At 35.6% G+C, this 22,004-nt stretch overlaps 1 protein-coding gene and 1 long non-coding RNA gene across 10 annotated transcripts in view; one reads left to right on the top strand and one right to left on the bottom strand.

Annotated features, from left to right (window-relative positions):
• Positions 1-22,004, bottom strand: part of DNM3 (dynamin 3) — a 589,217-nt gene that overhangs the window by 273,739 nt on the left and 293,474 nt on the right. For all 8 annotated transcript variants that reach the window (XM_033200233.1, XM_033200237.1, XM_033200230.1 and 5 more), the window contains one exon: positions 17,032-17,145. In XM_033200233.1, the coding sequence (XP_033056124.1) occupies positions 17,032-17,145 (114 nt within the window). The remainder of the gene's footprint in view (positions 1-17,031; positions 17,146-22,004) is intronic.
• LOC117076579 lies at positions 3,661-9,782 on the top strand. Of its 2 annotated transcripts, XR_004434415.1 has the most exons (5): positions 3,661-3,787; positions 3,908-3,980; positions 6,130-6,224; positions 7,768-7,884; positions 9,411-9,782. It is a non-coding gene; the product is annotated as an uncharacterized LOC117076579 (long non-coding RNA). The 2 variants fall into 2 exon arrangements; XR_004434414.1 differs by having other exon boundaries at positions 7,768-9,782.

The following is a 22,004-nucleotide window of genomic DNA, read 5'->3' as shown; positions in this document are numbered from 1 at the left end:
AAAGTTCAAATACATAAAATAACAAATAGTACAGGTAACATCTCAGTATAAAACTGTGAAAGCACAGCAGGTAATTAATTGGCATTTTAATAACAGGAAATATAAGCATTATAAGAATTTGGTAGGGGAACAAGTTGTTTCTGTAGGTTGACAATATTCTTCTGAGCACAGGCATTGGTGCTAGAAAAAAACTCTGAGTTCTGCCATTTGTGGACTCTGATGCAGTAATGTTTAAGCTCTCTGAGCTTTAATTTTATCATCAATAGAATGGGGATAATAATAGCTACACTATCGGGTTATCATAAGAAACTAATACATTATACGTGAATGGATTTCGTAATCTGTAAAGAAGCTGTAAAATGACCATTGAGAAGGTAGTCAAAGGAATCATGCCAAACAGTTACCATTAGTTTGGGAAGACAGAAAGGGATAAGAAGTTGGAAGGGATAATGATGATTAATTTTTTTCTTGACATACCTCTCTATTGTTTGAACTTGTGCACTAATCTTGTAACAAAAAAAAATTTAAGGCTATATAAATATTAGCTGAAGTACACATATCTGGATATCACAAAATAATTGTAAACACTAGTAACCCTGCCCCTTTAGAGGTACATAGAAAGAAGCCTCAGTCCTGGTTTCAATTTGAGAATTTCCAGTCATAAAAATGTGCCAAGATTGGTAACAATAGCTAACTGAAACAGTGTTTCCTTTTCATAACACTTTAAAATAGAGCAAATTTTGTAGTCACCCAAAACCATCTATTGATTCAATAATCACTTTGGTCAACAACTTTTGAAATAAGCAAATTAAATAACTTTAGTTCCTCAAAGTCAAGTATTTGTCATGTCCAACTTTGCTTTCTAGGGCCCAATACATTTTGGGTATTCAAGTGATAACTTTACAGACATAAGAAAAGTTATTAAGGCATTTCCAAATCAATGCCAAGGACTTTTCAGAGCAGAATGACCAACTTTTTAAACAGAACTTGGTCACAGATGTGTATTCCTAACGTTTTATGTAAGTGTGAGCTTTTTGAGGGCAGGAGTCAGATCTTAATCTCTATATGCCCAGTCCCTGGTATTGTGACTAGCAGGTGAGTAGGTAAGAATAAATATTTGTTGAACTATTTGGAGGCAAGAGCACCCTCAAACACTTCAGTTAACTGGAAACTCAAGGAGATGGACATATATTCTAAGGGTATAGAATATTCTATAGAATATTCAGCTATAGAATATTCAATTTCTATAGCTGTCTCTGGAGAAAATTCCTTAAAATGTTTAGAAAGTCATAAAGATAAGTATAAAGTTAAGTCCTTTGATTGAAATATCATAAGATTCCTATTTGGTGTAGGTAGTAGAACCATTTGAGGGCATATAGATGTATGGACTAAGGTGAAATCATGGTGCAATCTGATCAGAACCCCTTTTGTTTGCCTTGACAAAAATTTCCAAGGCATGTCTTATGTCTAAATGGAAGTGGGCAGAAGAAAGGCTTTCACTTTCTGTGGCAGAAGGAAGCCTACTCCTGGAATGCTGGCTGACTACTGGCTCAGTGGTTTATGGTTCCTCTATGAAGACTTCATGTGAGTAAACACACAGATACTTTAAAAAATAAAATGGAGTTGGTATCCACATGTAATACAACTATTAGGTTGTATTTAGCCACACTTACATCATTTCCAGTAATATGCAAGCAGTGACAGGGAAAAAAGGGAGGTGAGTCTTACAGGGCTTGTGCAAGCACTATTGAACAGGCCCTAAACACACAAGTATGGAAGTAAAAGTACAGTGATATAAAGTCATTCTTCTGACTCCTATTGATGATATAAATATTTCTATGAATGGTATACCCAGTGCTAATCTCTGTTCCATGCTAAGATGCCAGATCATTCATGTTTATCTTATTTAATCTTCCTCACAAAATAACAAGGGTTTATCATAACTTCTGAACTCTTTAGTAGTGTGCTATTTAATGATTCAAAAGAGGTCATTTTATGAAAAGCAAATGCTTTAGGACAGTACTCACTTGAAGCTTTTTGAAATATACAATGCAGCATATAAAAAAGTGATATATTTTTCGACTTCTAAAAAGCATTTCAGAAGGCCAGTGGAAATGAACTGCTTTGGCTGTACTTCTCTAAAGGATGCTAAGTTTCTTAGTTTGGTTAGTCAAATTAAATTTGGAAGCTACCTAGAAATTTTCTCACATTTTGATCTTTAGAAGGGCAATTAATCAAGCTCTTGTTTGAGGTGACTCTAGCTTTGATCAGAATCCTATGGAGGGAAAGTGAGAGAACTACATATTCAGAATATTCAACAGTATATATAATTGAAAACAGCCACAACACGGAAAGAAAAGTAGATGCCAGTGGGCTGATATCTTATAACCTTTGGTCAAGCGGTACTTGGCAAATTTCAACAGATTTAGTTAATCAGAGATAAAACTAAGCCACAGAATACCATGAAAACAAAACAAAAGTATCAAAACAGAATCAGGAATTAACAGTGAAAAACAATGCTATACCTAACGGCATGGATCTACCAGAGGCGATTTGTTAGACCTGAGTCGTTATTTCGTAGTGGATGCTTCAAATAAAAACTTTAACGTTTCTTTAGGTCAAACTATAGCACAGCATTCAGAGAGCCAGCCAAAATAGCTGAGGGAAACTAGGAAGGCCACATGTGGAACTAATTACTCATGTAGAGGCCATGACAAAGAACATTTCTCCAGACTTTTCATGGGGGCTTCACTTTCAGGAAGTTGCTATAATTACTGTTCAAGTCTAGAGCAGCCTGCAAGCTGCTGACAGATCCAACAGACAGGAGAAGGAGGGAGAGAGAGAAGGAGTGAAAGAGAGGAGGAGAGAGAGAGAGGGATGGGGGAGGGAGGGGAAGGGGGGGAGCGAGAGAGAGGGAGAGGGAGAGGGGAAGAGGGAGGGGGGGAGAGAGAGAGAGAGAGAGAGAGAGAGAGAGAGAGAGAGAGAGAGAGAGAGAGAGAGAGAGAGAGAGAGAGAGAGAGAGAAACTTATCTGCCCTTTTTGACGAGTGAAATACCAGAAAACAAAGTGCCACAGGAAAGCTCAAAAAGGTTTCCAAATGAGCTCTGCCTTCCAGTGTTCAACTTTCTGTTTACTACTTTATCTACCCTCTATCTTCAAATTACTTCTCTAGCCTGGGTCAGACAGTAAATTTGTACTTCTACACTAACTCACTTTCAGTTGGCCACAGCCGAACTGTACATCTTGACTCTTTTTTTTTTTTTCTTTTTTTTTTTTTTTTTACAGCTTTTCCATACTGGGGCCCACTTCCTGCCCAGTTGAGGAAAAAAATCTGGCCTGAAGATGAAATGACTGCTTAACGTTACACTAAAACATCTGGTACCATTTTATGCACAGACCCATGTCTGAGAGCAGGCGATTCTAGCGGTCTCTCCAGCGGCACAGCGCATACCCAAACCTCCCCAGGGTGACATCATCCCATATATGGACTCTCCAGCCCAGCCCTCCCCCTTTTCCTGGTCCTAAATTCATTGCCAGTTCCCCAGTCTGCAGCAAATGTGCCACGTCAAGACTGGAAATCACAGCCCTTGAGTGTGTCTCAGTCAGCGCAGCAGAATTCAGGGGGGAAAGCTGAATGCAACCCCTGGTGCAGGAAGGGAGGCTTTTCCTGAGGACCGGGAGAGGATTTTAAGTACATGGAAGGAAGCTTCTGGAGATCCTGCTCCGTCGCCCCAGTGTTCAGACTACCTGTTCAGGACAATGCCGTTGTACAGTAGTCTGCACATTGGTTAGACTGGGCAAGGGAGAGCAACGCCATGGACTGCTGGGGACAAAATGGGCTGTTTCCAAGGAGAAGACATTTGTTTGCTCCTTTTTTGAATCTCATATCCAGTGTTTTTCTTCACAGGTTTTGCACACTAGGGACCAAGAAGCCCTCGGGGACACTGCTGAGAAAAGACTGCCGAAGGGAAGACCAGCGGGTAAGGCCTTCTTGACTGCTCACCTGGTCTGTGACCAAGGGAACCTAGGTGGGGAGTCCATGATTTGTGTTAACATGCAAGGCAAACAGAGGTACATGTGTGATGGGTAGAGATGTGTTTCATTTTAAAAGAGCAAAAGTGTGTGGTATATAGCGATTCACTGTTTTTTGTGTTTTTTCTTTTTTTTTTATTTCTGAAGATTGATAATTCGAGTGTTTTCTTAAGTGTAAAGGTTTTCCCACTTCAAAATGAAATATGAAAAAACTCACTCCAGACACTTAAGAATAGTTTAATGAGGCTACTTCTGAATTGTTTAATAATAATTCAGAGATTTTAAAACGTATATGGATGAAGGCTGTATGTATAACTTTTAACATCCCAGGACTGAAGTCATTTTTCCCAAAGTAAAGAATACTTGCTGGTTTTTAAATGCTATATGGATAGTGCTTTTCTGAATATAATATAAACACCAGGAATAATAGTACCTAACAATAAAAGAAGAACCTGCCAAGTCTTGCCTACCAGACAATGCAGATGGGATTTGCCCAGAGAAGAGCGCCAATCTACAACTTATTGAGTCAGCAATTGAATAAATCAGGGAATAAAAATCTCTATCTTCAGATACCCCTGTAAATATCTCTCTTTCACTTTTTTTTTTTTTAATCAAAGAGTGATTGATAATTGCTGCTCAGCTGACCCATCTTGCCTATAGCTTACCATGTTTCCACTTCTCCGAGCATTTAAAATGATAAGGCACTTTGTCTAGAAACCCACTGATAAAAAAGGAATTTGTAAACGAAGGCAGAAGTTTTCTTTGGTCAGTTTCCAGCTGTCCTGGAGGTGAAAGAGGGTGGGAGAGGGGGAGGAAGGTGGGAGGGAAGAAAACCCTCAAGCTGAATGAAATCCTAACAGAGAAAATAATAGAGCAAGTCTGGATTGCAATGGGATCTGTGCTGAACTTTAGAGGTGGGTCCCTTAAAGAAAGTTCTGGAAAAATGTTATTGCCTCATCACTAATTTTCTTAACCCCCATTTAGTTCAATTCCCAAACAATTCTATATAATGAAAACATCTTTTCTACAGGGTTTGTGAAAAATAAATGTAATCTCTTTTGTCCTTTAAAGTTACAGTGGTTCCTGAACAAATTCTTTTCTAAGTTATACATTTTGCAACAATTCAAAAATTGACTCAAGTTCTCTTTAACAAAATATTTTATTATAAAAGGTTCCCTAAGTTTTCTTTTGTCAAAACAACTTACTTTAAAAATTACCCTTCTGATCACCCCAAAATGTGTATAAAGAAAACATACGTATTCTTATATATTCATGATTATTAGTTAAAATATACACAGCAAGGAGAAATTTAGCTACTTTCACTTAGATGATATAGTAAAGTCATCCTTTCATTTTCTATTGTGACTTGGAGAGTTCCATATTAACTATTTTTAGCAGAACAAATGAGATGTTAAAAATCTATATAGTTTCTTTTACATAAGAAAACTAAAAAAAAGTAACTTTTAGAGGAGCTCATTTTTTCAAGAAATATATTTTTTCTAATTGATACAATTACTGAAGAAGAACAGCTAACAAGGTACTTTGGTCATGTTTAAGTTTTCTCAAATTTTCTGGTTTTTTTTTTTTTTTTTTTACTCTAGAAATGATTACACTTCATAATTTGCTTTCATTTAATGTATATTTAATTTCAATTTCTTTCTTCATGTTAAATGATCTTTTTGTTTCAAAGAAATGAATCCCTACGGGTCCCTCACCTATTTTCTCCCTCAGGATGACTTTCGGTCTGGAGATAGAAGGGACATACGAGTGCCCCTGGCATAAGTACAGGAGTAGAAATATAAGAATTACTTTATAAAACGATAACCAAGGAGTTCCTGCACGTGCTTGATGTGGCTCTAGCGACTTCTTTTTGAGGCAAACTTTTAACAAATGAAAAGGAATAGTACTTATTTTTCAATTATATGGGCTAAATTAAAGATCAAAAGTAAAAGCTCATTTTATAAAGCTCTGCTGAATGAAGGCAGGATTGTAGTTTATGCGCTGGTACACATGCCCACATTTATATACATTATAGCCGTATCTATATCCAGGTAAATTAGAAAAATGTTTAATTTTATTTTCATATTACTTTATAAGGAGATATACAAATATTTTAGGGATCATGGAATCTATTCCAGAGGAAACTAACCAACAGTGAGCATCTTCAACTAAAACTACCCCTGGATGTAATGGTAAGTGTAAGTATTAAAATGAAACATTATACATGGTCATGAAGAGAAATTGTTTCAGGGTCTGTCCAAACTATATTTCCTAGAAATTTCATAATTATTTTTCATTTTAGCATGTGAACGACTAATAAACTGGACTAGGTACTGGGTTAAAAGGACTTTTCCGCCATCTAAGAGAAAGGAAGTTCAGAGCCTTAGCTTCAACACCATAATGTCTTAATTGGAAAAGGATCAATCGAAAACGGTGTACTTCAATGTTCAAACCCATTTTTCTTTTAGGCCACAGATCTCAAAATCAAAGAAAGATTGTTTACTATAGGACAAAGTTTCACGCTGGTCACTTTCCTGTAGTTAGTCAATAGGCTTAATATCCTTCCTGCTTGGCATTCGGGCTTTCGGCCCAGATAATATGTTTATGTTTGTAAAAGACCAAAATATACTATCTACCCCCACCTCTTGCCTACAGACCACCCAAGTATTTCACTCTGTGGGAAATAGTTTAGGCATAAAAATCCCAATGAAAGAATTCTTCCCACTTTTTTGGCTGAAGTCTTAAGCTGTTATAAGACATAAAAAGTACAACTTGGTAATGTAAAAAAAATTCACTCATCCACAAGCGTCCATGCTCGCTAAAGAGACGCCAAGCTTTCACTTACTCTATAAGGGATCCGCTCTTTATAAACAATGCACTTTACCCTGCTCTAAGGAGAATAGCCCACCCATCACAATAACGTCAAAATAATAACTAAGAGACCATCACTCAGAAATCCTGGCTTAAAATAACTGGAAGGTCAGGCTTTAACCTAAGACAGGAAATTCCTGAGTTAAGATAGAAACTTTCTTAATTCAAATCCCTTTTTACTTTCATGTTCTGTAAATTAAGTAGATATAAATATTTACCCATTTTCAAAGGTCTCTTATGAATAATTTTTATCAGTTTTAATAGATAGAGATAACGAAGTAAATTAGGAAAATAATTAAATCTTCATTTTGAATTTTTTGACTTAGCGTGACAGCCAGTTTCCTGGAGTTGCTTTGGTTTAATTTTACTACAGAAGACTTAGAGGATAATTCTTTTCTTACATTTTTTTCCTTAAGAAATAAAAGACAAAAAGAAAACAAGGTATAATAACCATGCTAAAAATTACATAGTATGATAATAATACAAATAGCTCTTTTATATTTTAGCTAGTATTTTAAGTAATAATAAACTAATATCCAACCTATAATTGGGAGATTAAAAAAAAGTCAATATGGTTTTCAGTCTTTCATCTTTTTAACAAGTTTAGGGGCAGGTTCAATATAACTATGAAGTGTGCATATGTCACATACTTACTGTAAGTGTGTTTTAAAAATCTATCAGAAACATAAAGTGTCCAAAAGCCTTATGAGTAGAACAATCATTTTCAGCGAGATTTTTTTTTCCCCCTGAAAAACTGTTGTGGTTTTTCTGGATCAAAAATTTTTGTATATCTTGCCTTAATAAAAGTGTTTTATATTAAAGCATAACATACAAACTCACAAATATTTCTTTTTATTTTTTCAGGTTGCATGCATCATTCCTTTAATTGAGCAGAGTTAACTGGATCAAATTATTTATGGGAGAGAGAGGAAAAGTTATAAAGAATTTTAGTAATTTTCAATTTCCACCACTATACTCTTTGTAAGTGAATCACTCTATAATTACTTTCTGTTGCACTGAATGCAGCAACAGTAACACAATAGTATTTTAAGGCACTGGTGTTTGGCATACTCTAACCTTGTAGCTATTTAAATAACAGACAAGTTTACTCATGTTTATTATTCTGTCAAGGAAAAAAAAAGTTCCTTTACTCGGAAGTGATGGCCAGAAACAGAATCAGAAATTTATTTTCTTGAAATTACATAAGTACACAGAAAATGGCACATAACAGCTTTTGTTAAAACATTACCTTATCTAATCACTGCATAAAAGTCCAGATTTGTAGAAAATTGTCATTTTCTCAGTATCTAAAAACTATTTTGCTTTCCATTAAGTTTCTATTTGCTATTTTCTCAGAAGTTTACAATTAAAGATAAATCACAAACTATTTGTTTTTCTTAAAGTTATTTGAGAAAATGTCTAATTATACAATCCTTGGACAATACTGTGTTTTTTGGTGCTGTGTTTTTTAAGAAGTCCTACTTTCTGGAATTTTGACTATTTGGATATTTTTGTTTTTAAAAGGGGAGGGGAATTTGCTTAATACTTCTACAAATGTGAATTGATAATTGATATTAAAATAGTAGAATTATTCTCGACTCACGAGAATTAAATTTTATATCTGCATATTTAACACTATTAGCTCTTATATAAATTATAAGAAAAATTTTCAAAGGATCTGGTTTTAATTTTTTGGATATGAAATGAATTTGCCTTTTCTGCCTTTTCTTAAGGTACTATTTTGTAACTATGTTGCACTAACTATATCCAAAACACATTCTGAGCATCACTGTGAGTAACAACCTTCCAGTTTATACCCTTTTGATTCACAGCATGTCCCTGTAGTTAATTAAGAGGTGGATAACTTAAGCTCACAACTGCCTTTAATTTGATTTCACATCCACACTTAGAAACTTTGCATTTAAAAGGAAAATGAGACATTTAAATTGATTCCTGTTGTTTAACATATAATTGGTAAAAACATATTCCCTTGTAAAATCCTATTATCAAAGCATCAGATACCAAAGTCAGCAGCTTGGGTTGCCAAATACATTAGGCTCATTATTTTGAAAAGGGCTGCTGTTTCCATGTAAATGATAATTTTCTTTTTCATGGGCAAGGTTATTTACTTATCTACTAAAAGAAACATGTATAAACATAGTTTTTATCTTTAACTTCAGTATTAAAATATGCAGTTTTTTGCAAAGAGGAAAAACATCTGGTTCAATTACTCTGAACTCTGACTACATGTGGGCCAGTACTAATATGAATTGGATTTAAGAATAAACCTTGTGTTTAATCTCTTTTTTTCCTAAAATTTTAATGTGAGTTTTCTGTTATGCAAATTATCCATGTTAGCACATTTGGAACAAATGTATAAATGTACTTTCTGAATAAAGTCAAAAGTCTAACGTGTTTTTAGTTCCATAATGTTTTAATGTTTAATTATATTGTGTATTTTTCTCCCTTTCCCCTTACTCTCCAAAATCACCAAATCTGGAAAACAGGCTGATTGTATCTGTCTATGAGCAAAGGAAACCTGAAGGAACCAAGGGCCTGGCTGGACAGAGTTGTCATGTGTCTGCCTGTCTACACTTGCTGTGCAGAACATCCGCTCACCTGTACAGCAGGCACAGACAGGCAGTCACATGACAACCCAGCCTGAATGACAACCAGCCATTGAAAGAAAGCAGCCCTCACACCATAGCATCTACACCAAGAGCTACAACCAAAATGAGGGGCTTGGGGCCTGGGGCTTTAATCTGTTGGTTTAATACTTAACTCATGTATTATTTTATTTTGATTCAAGTATTAAAACCCACCAAAAGTAAAGTGAGTGGTGCCTATGAAATATAATAAAACCCATTTCTGAAAATGTTCCTGTGCATTCTATAGTTCTCTTTTCCTAATTGTTGTCAGTAAATCACTATCCTTGACATTTATTGTACACAGCTTTGCAGCACCCTACATCAATATAGAAACTCAATATAACAAAACAATATAACTTCAGTCTGATGCTTGACAAAGAAAAAATTATTCTAAGAATTCTCGTCCATAAACTAAATATGGTTTTCTATGTCATGATTTATTTTTAAGGGGATAGGGTGGAAAGACAGACAAAAAGGGAGGAAAAGAGTACTCCAAAGGATCAACTACTTTGAGTTACCTCTGCCAGTCTGGGTCTGGGCAAAACACAGTGAAAAGACTACTATTTCCAACATAATGTTCAACTATATTAAAATAATAGCTTCTCCTCTTTTGACACATGGAAAGTTGAAACTTTGATACTTCCACGCATCATGGTATACATAAATTTATGACTGCATCACTCTTTAATTAAGAAGGCGCTTATGCTACAGATGCTACAGTTTCAGGAGCAGAATTTACAAGGCCAACACATTCACTTGCAACTTATGCTTACATCACTATAAACTTTCAAGATCTTGAGATGTTCAGGCAATTCATTTATCTTTAGAAGCATAAGGAAAGTGGTTAATGCACTTGAAATGTATATTTTGCCACATCTTTTGAGAAAATATCCAAACTTCAGTTTATGCACTGTTGACTGGAGTGAAATGATAAGGGATGGCTTTTGTCTATGAATATCTTAAATACTTAAGGGTAAAAGGTGGGAAGATGGATAAAATTAGAAATGTGTCAACTTTTATTTAGTTCATTAACATGTTTTAGCTTCAGTATTTAAAATTAATTTTCATCTTTCTTAGATTCTGGTCCAGCTTAAAAAAATGTAACACAAGGGTACTCAAAACCGTTTCTTCACATTTATTAAACACTTTATGTATGTATTCTGAACTAAATCAAACTATTTTTCATTCAGCTATTTTATTTTTAAAATGAAAGTCTGTCTTAAGGCTAAGAGCCCAGTGAGTTTCAAATTTTCTGACAATGATATTTTAACCAAACCTGACATTATAGTTTTTTTAATTAAAAAAATGAATGATGGGGCAAAACTACAAAGCAAAAATATGATCAAAGTTAAATTTCTCTCATTTAAACAATCTTGTCTTATGGCAATATGTCATCTGCTAAAATTCATCTCTGCTTCTGCAAGATACATTGCGTGATGCAGATTTTTACGTTAAATAAAAGTTCCATTACTAGCAAATAAAGTCCTAAACAATACTCACAAAATGTAGAATATAAACAGGAAGACAATATAAAAATGACTCAGAATATCGACATCGTTCTACCCAATCATAAATGCCTTGTACAACCTGTTGCAAATGCTGCGTATGAGAGTTCACGTATGGAATTATTCTACTGGACCCTGCAAGGCAGTCTCAGGAGAGTGCTTGATAGCTCCCAGAATGAGACAATGACCTAGCCAGAATATTAAGGAGACAACACCCGTCCTTCAGACTCCAAAGGAAAGCTAGGACGGCAGCAGAGTCATCCTAAAGTGAGACTCTCCAGGATAACATTTTCAACATTTTTCCTTAAAACATAAAGTTAACACCTTTTTGTTAAATAGTTTTTTACTCAATTTTCAAAAAATGCTTGAAAGAATGTTTTGTACGTATTTTAAAGTCATTAAATGAGGCACATTTAAAAATTTTCTCTTCTGGGAAAGGGTAATATAAAGGATAATATTGCTCTTCCAGGATAAACTTTTGAGTAGGACAAATAATGCATATAGGGGAGTGGGTTTGAATCTAAATTCATTTTTAATAAATTTGGAATAGGATTTGCCATGACGGTTTATTGAATAAGTACTCTTTTTTCAAAATTATAAATCTTTAGATAATGCTAGAACATGGAAATATTTGTATGAATAATTCTATATTAAAAAGAATAACATCACATAGTTTATGTATATAAAAAAATACACAACAATGATCATGCAGAATTTTAAGTAATATAAGTGGATTAAAGTTCAATATTTACTGGGACTTTTGTGAAAATATCTAAGTTTTGGCTAACTAAACAACTTAATGAAGGAGTATGAACAGTGTTCACAGGGTCGACGCTGACCTTCACCACAGGGAGTGTGCAGATCTGGTAGGAAATATGCACAATCTTAAGAGTATAAGTGAAACTAGAAAGAGAGCTGAATATTTCTATAACTTCTTGATCTCACAACTTTGGTCATCCAGGGATATAACTGTCATTTTGTTTCCTATTTCTGAAATTACATTTGTCATTTGTTATTGTTACAAAATAAAAACAATGCTAAGTAAATATCCCTATAAGGGAATTATATAATCTCCTTATCAAGTTATCCAAACACTTCAACCCACAAAAATGAGGCCTGTAATTTCTTAAGAGTCCAAAGAATGTCCTTATTTCAATGCAGACGTTGGTTTTCCTCACTAGTATAAGGTTAGTAGATTTCCACTGGAAACGTCTATGTTGCATTCTGCTTGCCTAGGAGTAGCTCATTATGATTTAAATCTTTACAGACTGTGCTATAGAAATAGAATAAATATTGACAAAGTGTTTTTATTACACATAAGAGTCCCCTTTCTTCAGAGATTTGAATTATCTCTTAAAATTTACATATTTATGTACTTTTAAAACAAATTTCTCATTGGTTTTAAGAAAAAATAAGCTCTTTTCTACTTGACTCAGAGTCTCCCATTCTCCTAAAATTCACATTTTAGATATAAGTTAAAGAAAAGCCATCATTTTTTTCAAGTCTGATTTTAAAGTATTAATGTAAAATTATCTAGATTAAAAATCTATTTCAAAAAACTTTTGAAATGATAGTTTCTGTTTTATTCTCACATCTTGCTTTTTACTAAATCCCTCTCCAAAACTGTACAACATATATGGGCAATGTATGAAAAGAACATTGGGAAATTAATTTTCTGTTTAAATGATTTTCAATCCAGGAAGTCACATTTATATAGTCAGAGGATAAAAAACAAGCAAACAACAACAACAAAAGCCAAAACAAAAAACTACTAACCTTCAATGATGAAAATTAACAAAATTTAAGGCAATTTAAGACAATCTACCTTTAATGGTAATTTTATTCTGTAATTCAATAATTTAATTTTGACACTTGATATGCCAGGATGTGATTAATTATTATGCTGCATTTATTCATTCATTTGCTCAATGACACCTTTATTCAATCAATATTTAGTTAGTGCCTCCTATCAGTGCTGTGTTCCCTGGTGGTAGAACAGGGAACAAACAATGGCTCCTGGTCTCAAGAGGCTTACAGTTTGCTGCAACTCTTAGCATGTGTGATGAGTTGTTCATGTCAATTTTCACCTTCCAAAAACATCTCTTAAATCCATTCATTTTTATCAAATTTCAACAACTCACCCCAGCCCAAGCTACCATTATCTATGCAGACCACAACAGATGTAGAAAGCGATAGCTTTCTAGTAACTCTCCAGTCCAGTTTTGCCCTCTTCCAATCCATTCTCCACAAGGCAACCAAAGGAATCAGTAAATAATTCAAATCTTATTGTGTGACTCTCCAGCTTAAAAACTTCAAAGACTTCTCATAAGTCTTAACATCAAAATCCTCATCTTTAGAGTACCTTTCTCTTTTTGTTCCAGTCACACTGGACTTAATTACACTCCTTAAATTCATCAGGCTCCATCCTGCCTCAGAACATTAACACAAACCTTCTTGACCACCCAATGTAAAGTACCCCCTACCTGTGTCCTCTATCCCAGACACTCTACGTCAACTCATCACTGGCTTTATTTTCTTCCTAGCCTGTAATCAATATCTGATAGGTTTTCCTATTCATTTGTATGTTTCTTTTATTGGGAAAGAGCCTTCATAAGAATAGGTACCATGAATTCCTTGCTAATCATTTTATCCTTAGTGATTAGGACACTGCCTGGTACATAACAAGTGTTCAGAAAGTAATTGTTGGGAAATGTTCAGATGATTAAGAGCATAGCACTGACACTTAGCACATAGCTAAGTTACTCATTCTCTTTGAGCCTCAATTCTTCATCTCTAAAATGGAGAATGTAAATAATGTGCTCAGTGAACTATAAATACTCAATAACTGTTAGTCATTATGGTGATGATCCTCCTCATTAAGATCACTGAGTTTGAATTGTAGTTTCAAGTAGCATTCCCCCTAGTCATTATACTTGCTTAAATCATGAAGGCCAGCTTTCAGTCTCAGTGATGATCTTAATGATGAGAACTTCCTATCTTGTTTCTTGAGGAAAAAGAAACAGAAGCTAGTGACTCAATCATAGCTGTGTGTAGCCCATAAATTTGCTACCTTGAACTTAAGTGCTCTGCACCCTCACCACCAGCTACTTGCCTGGACCATGGTCAGAGTTTCCAATCTGGTCTCCCTTCTTCCATGCTAGCCATCCCCACTCCCTCCATACATCCACCCCATCCCACTTATTATGCACAATCCAGCAGCCAGGGTAATCCTTCTAAACCATCAATCCAATCATGTCACAACCTGTTGGAACACTCCAGTCATTTTGAATTATCCTTGTAATAAAATCCAAATCACTGGGTAGGGACTGATAAGGTCCCCATCCACTGGTACCTCTGATTTTATCTCCTGCCTTTCTCCCCCACTGTTCCTATGTTACAACCACAGACTTCCTGCTGGATCCCATCTCCAGGGTTTTTATACTTACTGTTCCCTCTACCTGGAATATTCTTCAGCAAAATCTTCTGCACAGTGCATCATCTCAGTCTCTGCTCAAGTGGTACTTCCTTCCAATCACCCAAACCTAAAGACCCCTCCCCTATCACTTTCTAACTCAATGCCCCATTTTATTTTCTTCAGAGCATTTACTATCTGATATTGTATTACTATTCTACTTGCTTGTTAGCTCCATAGAGCAGTAACTTTGTCATTTTCTCTTTCTTAAAATGATCTAAATGGATAAAACTATACTTTCCTAGAGTTTTTTCATCTAAATAATTCCATTTCAAGGATCATTTCCACTCTCCCCTGACTCCAACTACCTTCCACACTATACCCTGGTTATACACAGCACACAGAGTGCGACTGTTCATGGCACTTGGTTAATATTATAAGTGTGCATATTTATTTTCCATTTGTTGTAATCAAGTACTCATGAGGAAGCTACAAGGGCAGTGATTTTGTAAAGAATTATCCTGAGTCTGGAGGAGAGGAGATGAGCCAATAACCATGAGCTCACCAGGCCTTCAAAGCTTCTTCCTTCCCTACAGGGAGCATCCTATACCTTCCAATGGACTTATTTTCAGGACTCACACAGCCAGACTAATGCCACACTCCAACAGCAGTAGCTACTCCAGAGTCTTCAGTGTCTCTGCTGCTAACACCCAGGAACATGTCAACGATGAGATGCCTGGAATTCATCTTCATAAGTCCTCTGTGGGATGAGGTTGGCTTGGACAACTCCAGGCATCTCTGGGATTCTTGCCTTTATTTGTGGTTGAAAGCATAGGCTCTGGAGCTCAACAGCCTGGGTTCAAATTTCTGCTTTGCCACCAACTAGCTGTGTGATTTTGGTAAGTTTGTTATCCTCACCAAGACTAAATGTTCTGCAATAAGGAAAATCGTCCTGTAAAAAAGACTGTTTTTTTTAAAAAAAAGTTTTGTTTTATTTGTAGTTTTCTCATCAACAATAGGAATAGTAGTAGTTAAGGCTGAATATGGCTAAATGAGTTAATTAATACATATAAAACACTAGCCATCATTATTATGATTCCTTAGTAAAATATTTTCTGTGGCCTTGTATAACTGAGAAAGGTCCCAAGGTTTACATGTATTTAAATGCACATAAATTATCATCTAAATCCTTGGAGCGAAAATATATCTAATAGAAGGTACCTTATTACAACTGAACAGCAAAGAAGATCATCTATTTAGTGATTTTTACATCTAGGGGAGTGTCTCCGAGCTCCTCAAGCTATGTTAAAACTAGAGCTTCCCACAGAATGACAGAGATAGCTAAGCAGCCAGCACAGGAAAGAAACCATTGCTAACCCTCATACTATCACAATGACCAAATCTACTTTTGACTTTGGTCAATGACATAAAAATTTAAATACAAGCTCTTAAATAGTATTTTGTTTGGACATTTCTATAGGATTTCATTTCCCTTACTGCAGAAAGTTTAGGGGCAATCAACCAATCATCCAATATTTTTCAACACACTATTACACACAGAGCTCTTGAGAAATGAAAAGTACTATATAAGACATGAAATTTTTCCTCCAAGGAATGACAAAGGCACCCTGTAGCGCTTTCAAAAGATGTCAGGCCAAGATAGGAAAAACCTTTAACTTTGAAACACATGCCCTTCATGGCCACATGTAACTGAGAATCTCACCTGTACATTGTTTTGCTATCATGAGTATCCTTATCTAATGTTTGTATGCTGCATGATAAGTACCAAAAAATTACCAGGTCAGACCAGGGCTATTAAAACTTTCAAGACGTAGTTTAATTTCTATCTGTGCTCCCTCACATTTAATGTTATCAATTTCTAGCACTTAAATGGCTCTGTAAGACTAATATGAGTTTTCTGTTTGCACTTTTATAGCTATCAAATTTAAATGAGTAGTTAAGTCACAGGACCAAAATTATTAAAATCTAACATGAACCAGAACACTATAATTACCATAATTCATGCTTTTATATGGATACCAAATTCTCAAAGAAAAAAATTTGTATAAACAATGATCTGAGACTCACTTGAAGACTAGTGATGTGGACATTCTCAAAAGCCTTTCATTTGAGACAGATGCCACAGGAACAATTCCAAAATGCTTTATTAACTCTGCATCAATATTATTAATTTCACTCTTAAAATGTTCTATTACCTTGGGTCTTTCAACACTTTCTTTAATGAAAGTTTTCACTGTACCAGTACACTGACATGATTATAAAGAAGGAGGTTTTCAACTTTGACACCTACCTCCATTTCTTCAGGTAAGCAAACATATGGTTACAGCAAAGAAATAAACAAAAAAGAAAAAGAAATTTGGTCGAATATTGTAAAAGTTTAAATCTATAAGAAAACAATAGTGCTTTTGAAAACAAACATTCCAAGCTTAATCTCACGGAAAGAGAACCACTGCTGTCTCAAAATTGCATAGTACAATAATATCAGTTAATTTAAAATGAGAAACACTTTAACAAGAAAACTTTGTTACTGTCTGTGACTTACCTCATCATCTTTATACCAGGACAAGCTTTCCGCAGTAAGGACGAACCAGTATCCCTTCGAGCCCCCTTTCATGATGCCAATGTTGCTGATGGTGAGCCACCCCTTGCGAATCACCTACGAGAAAGCAGAAATCAGCAGAGGTGTTTAGTTTAACAAAAGCCAATGGAGATTAGATGCCTTGGAATAAGAGAAGTTAAAAACAAGATATTAATTGCAATAAAAATAGTATTTTCCCTCCAAACTCAACTTCTATTGAGTTATTCAAGAGAATTCATCTTCCAAAAGTGCAGATGAGTGAAGGGAAGTCTCTCCTGTCAATGAATGAAATAAAAATCTCAGACTCATCGATGGTGCAAGTGGAGTGACTGAAACAAGAATGAAGTAAGGCAAACTAACAAACTGTGTCAGGCCTGCTTATGGCATTGTTGCTACAATTAAAACATATTTAGTTGATTGAATGAACAATAGACTCTCCATATCCACTGTCCCTTCCCCACTTCCAGCCTACTGGCCCATTTGTTTGCCTGGTTTGCAGCTCATTAGGATTTCCACCAGAGCCCTGGCAGCAAATGATGAAAAGAAGAAACTCAATTCAATCAATTAGCTCCTTGTTGGCCCTAAATAAGGCTGATTGAGGGAGAAAGATGAAATAATAAACTAAAATGAAAAGTCTGGTGTTTTTAATAGTCTTAATTTACAATTTGAACAGCATTTGGTAAAATTTCCAATTTATGAAGTTTAAATCTTCTGGTTGTTCTCTACCATATTATAAAACATGTAGCATTTGCATAAAATTTTTAAAACAGGTTTTAAGTTCTAAAATATTAACAACTTGGATTATAGGTTTAACAGAAATTATTTATAGATAAAGTATTTATATGAAAAAATGTGAGGTTTTTGTTCCCCTCAGAATTATTGTGAAGTTAAATTCTGTTATCCAGATGGCATCACTTACCATGTCCTCTATACAAGATAATTTTGTTGTCATAGAACTAGAAATGAAATGCTAAATGCAATTGGATGATATTGTTCTAAAGTCAAAAACTGTCCTACACTTAAATTTCTGTGTCCTACACAAAAACTGTGCCACACTTAAATTTCAGGATGTCCACATGTCGACATGTGGACATCCTGAAATATTTAAAAATTACTTATTGAAAAACTAATGAATGTCAGTTACTAAAGGAAGATGAAAATACCCTAATAATCACATTTCATTTTTATATTGCTATTAACTTTTCTAGTTGAAGAAGGAAGGCCAATCCTAGAGAAAATTATGGAATAGACCAAGGTTCTCATCATTGTCTTCCAAGCCTCTCTCCACATTTCTAGCCCCTGTCACCCTTGATTCCCAGTTTCAGCATTGCCTTCGTGCCCAATTTCCATTTCAGTGTGCTGTTGCTTTTTTAACTCCCATATAGCATCCCTCTCCGGTCTGGGCTAATGCACTTTTCTCTATGGCTTTTTCACTCTCTACTTCACAAAGCACAGACTAATACTCAAAGTATGTGATATAGTTTAGCTATGTCCCCACCCAAATCTCATCTTGACTTTTAACTCCCACAATTCCCATGTGTCATGGGAGGAAACTGGTGGGAGGTTACTGAATTATGGGGGTGACTCTTTCCTGCACTGTTCTCGTGATAGTAAATGAGGCTCACAAGATCCGATGGTTTTAAAAACGGGAGTTTCCCTGCACAAGCTCTCTTTTTGTCTGCTGCCATGCATGTAAGATGTGACTTGCCCCCTCTTTCCCTTCCACCATGATTGTAAGGCTTCCCCAGCCACGTGGAACTGTAAGTCCATTAAACCTCTTTTTCTTCCCAGTCTTGGGTATGTCTTTTTCAGCAGCATGCAAACAGACTAATACAGTATGGTTTCTACCAGTTATATTACAATCATTCAAATGCTTTATAAAAATATAGATTCCTGGGCCACCTACCATTCCAAGTGAATCAGAATGTATACATATGAAACCCAAGAATCTATATTTTAATATGTTGCCAAGGTGATTCTTATTCACAATGAAGCTTGAAGCCCATGCATGCACACATACAATCAAAACTTTATTTTCCTTAGAGTAAATGGTCACATCTATTTAATAGTTTTCAGTAAGAAGGAGCTGGTTAAATTATTTCACACTAAGATCATTACCCACTCTACCAGGGCTTTTAAGTAGCATGCTAATCATACCACTCAATGAAAATATACTACTTATTTCATTTTATCAGAGATGCAGAGCAAGGGTACTGGCATCAGTATGTATAATAAATAAATACTAAATATGAATCTGAACTGTTTTCTTATTTTCTAGTTAAAAATATATATCAGTAGATATCTTACTATAGCACCGTGCATTTCAATGAATCTTGCATGCTCCCTGGAACAGAGAAACTAGGTTATAAAAGCCATAGCAATAACCCAAGTGAAATATGGCCAGGATATGAATTAAAGTCATGATGTATAAAGTTAAAAGGAAACGAACCTACTGAAGAAATATCTAGGAGGTAAAATCAACAGGATTTATGAGTGAATGAGAGTGGGATTAGTGAGGGGAAAGAATAGAACTAGGTAATAGAGCAGCCACTAGCCACTAACCACATATGGTGGTTGAGCCCTATTGACTAGTTGCCATTAAGATGTGCCATAAGTGTTCAAATAAACACTGAATTTTGAAAACTTAATAGAAGAAATAATGTAAAATATCTCATTAATTTTAAACAATTATTACATGTCAAAATGTATTTTACATATATTGGGCTAAATAAAATTCATTGTAAAAATTAATTTCATCTGTTTCCTTTTGTTTTTTAATGTGGCTACCAGAAATTTTGTAATTACATATGTAGCTTACATTATATTTGTATTGAACTGTATGCTGTTTTAGAATGATTCTGAAACTATCACAGCTACCAACTTTTAAAACCAACCATTCTAAAGTTCAGAAGGAATAGAGGAAGAAGACCCAGTTTGGGAAAGTGAGGGAGTTGATGAATTCAGCAAAGGCCATGCTGACTTTGAGGTAGCTGTAGGATACACACATAGAGTGTGATCTGAGCTCTGCAGCAAAAGGAAAAGTTTAGGACTGGAGGTATAGACTTGCAAGTCCTCAGCATATACACTGGTAGCAGTAAAACTCCAAGCAAAATAGCAGTGGTTCAAGATGGAATCCTGGGGGAAATATCAACATTTCAGAGGTAGTCACAAGCATCTGAAAAGGAATGTCAGAGAAACAAAAGCAATAAGGTCATGGAAGCCAAAGGCAAGGTGAATTTCAAGGAGTGTGAGGTTGGAAGCGTGAAATTCAGCACAGAAAGGGATATGACAGTACAATGCAGACATCACAGTGTCTTTAGCTATGCCAGTGTCGTGGTGGACAAGGAGTCAGAGTTCATTGGGTTGACAAGTGAATGAGAAACAAAAACTGGAGGCAGTGACTGGGGAGAGCTCTTCCCAGAGGAAGGTGGAAGACAGTTAAAACCAGAATAGGTCACAGGGCCAAAGGAGGTGATGGTGGTGATAGCTGTTTGGTTTTAGGTTTCCTTCTTTCTCTCTCTCCTTTCTTTCTTTCTTTAGTATGGGCAACAATTGAGCATGTTTTTTGACTAATAATTAGTAGAGACGGCCAAGCACAGTGCTCACACCTGTAATCCCAGCCCTTTGGGAGGCTGAGGTGGGCATATCATGAGGTCAGGAGATCGAGACCATCCTGGATAACATGGTGAAACCCCGTCTCTACAAAAAATTAGCCCAGCGTGGTGGTGGGTACCTGTAGCTCGGAAGGCTGAGGCAGGAGAATCACTCAAACACAGGAGGCAGAGGTTGCAGTGAGCCGAGATCACAACACTGCACTCCAACCTGGGCAACAGAGCGAGACTCTGTCTCAAAAATAATAATAATAATAATTAGTAGCGAGTACGAGGTTGGCGATACAATAAAGAGGATACAAGGACAAAGATAGGAGTGGATAAAATGAATAGCAAAGAGAAGGGTCTAGCCTTGAATAGGAATAAAGCTGCCTCATCTTGTGAAGCCAGGGGAGGTTGAGAGAGTAAGGGTGGACATAAGTCCTTCGCGAGGAGCAGAATAGGAGGCTTAGGAAGGTTATATTTGATCTTTCCATTTCTGTTGACAAAGCAGACAAAATTATCTGGGAGAGTGAGAGTATAAAGTTGGAAGGAAGGCTTGAAGGTAGTGACATTGGGGCAACCAGTAGTTGAGTCAGAGTGGATATAACTAGAATTCATTTTCTTAAATGGCTGAAAGCTGAGAATGAAGAACAAACTTGCAGGGACACAATCAGTGTAGTTGTGTTCTCTTTTCCAGCAGCACTTTGCATACCTGATGTAGAAGATAAGATGATAAATGGTTATTGATCCAGGGTTCTGAGTTTCTGAATCCAAGTGACCTAAGTATAGAAATGTAATGATGTTGAAGGTTTTAGGTAAGAAAGTAATTCAGGTGATCATCCATTCAATCTAGGTCAAGCAGAGAAATAAGGTCAGGAGCTGCCAGTGGAGAGGTAGAAAATTAGAAGATAAAAGGAATAAGAGTCCAATGAAGTTAGAAAAAAAAAAAAAAGCAGATACCGTGTAAATGAAGACAAGATGGAGTTTTCAGAGTTTAAGCTGATGTGATGCTAAATAAATTGCCTGATCTTACTGGCACTATTAGATTCATTCCTCAAAGATGCACCACTATGTCTAGAAGCATTTAATGTTGTAGCTGAAAAGGATATTTATTAAACATCATCTAGTCCAGTGGGTTTAGTGAACTGAGCTACAGGACTATTATGTACTAATAACAGTTAAAATTTTCAAAGAATTGACATAAAAATAGTTAGAATATATTTAAGATTATCCCTTTGACATAATAGCACTTGCAATGCAATATGCTTTCTAATTTGAAGAGAAAAAGAAGATTACAGCTGCCATGTTGTGAAGAAACATGACCTACATCCCTTATCAGGTACC

Source organism: Trachypithecus francoisi, unplaced genomic scaffold, assembly GCF_009764315.1.
Source record: "Trachypithecus francoisi isolate TF-2019V2 unplaced genomic scaffold, Tfra_2.0 Lachesis_group5, whole genome shotgun sequence".
Classification (NCBI taxonomy): domain Eukaryota; kingdom Metazoa; phylum Chordata; class Mammalia; order Primates; family Cercopithecidae; genus Trachypithecus; species Trachypithecus francoisi.
The sequence above is the reverse complement of the archived record's forward strand: the minus strand, read 5'-3'. Positions and strand labels throughout refer to the sequence as shown.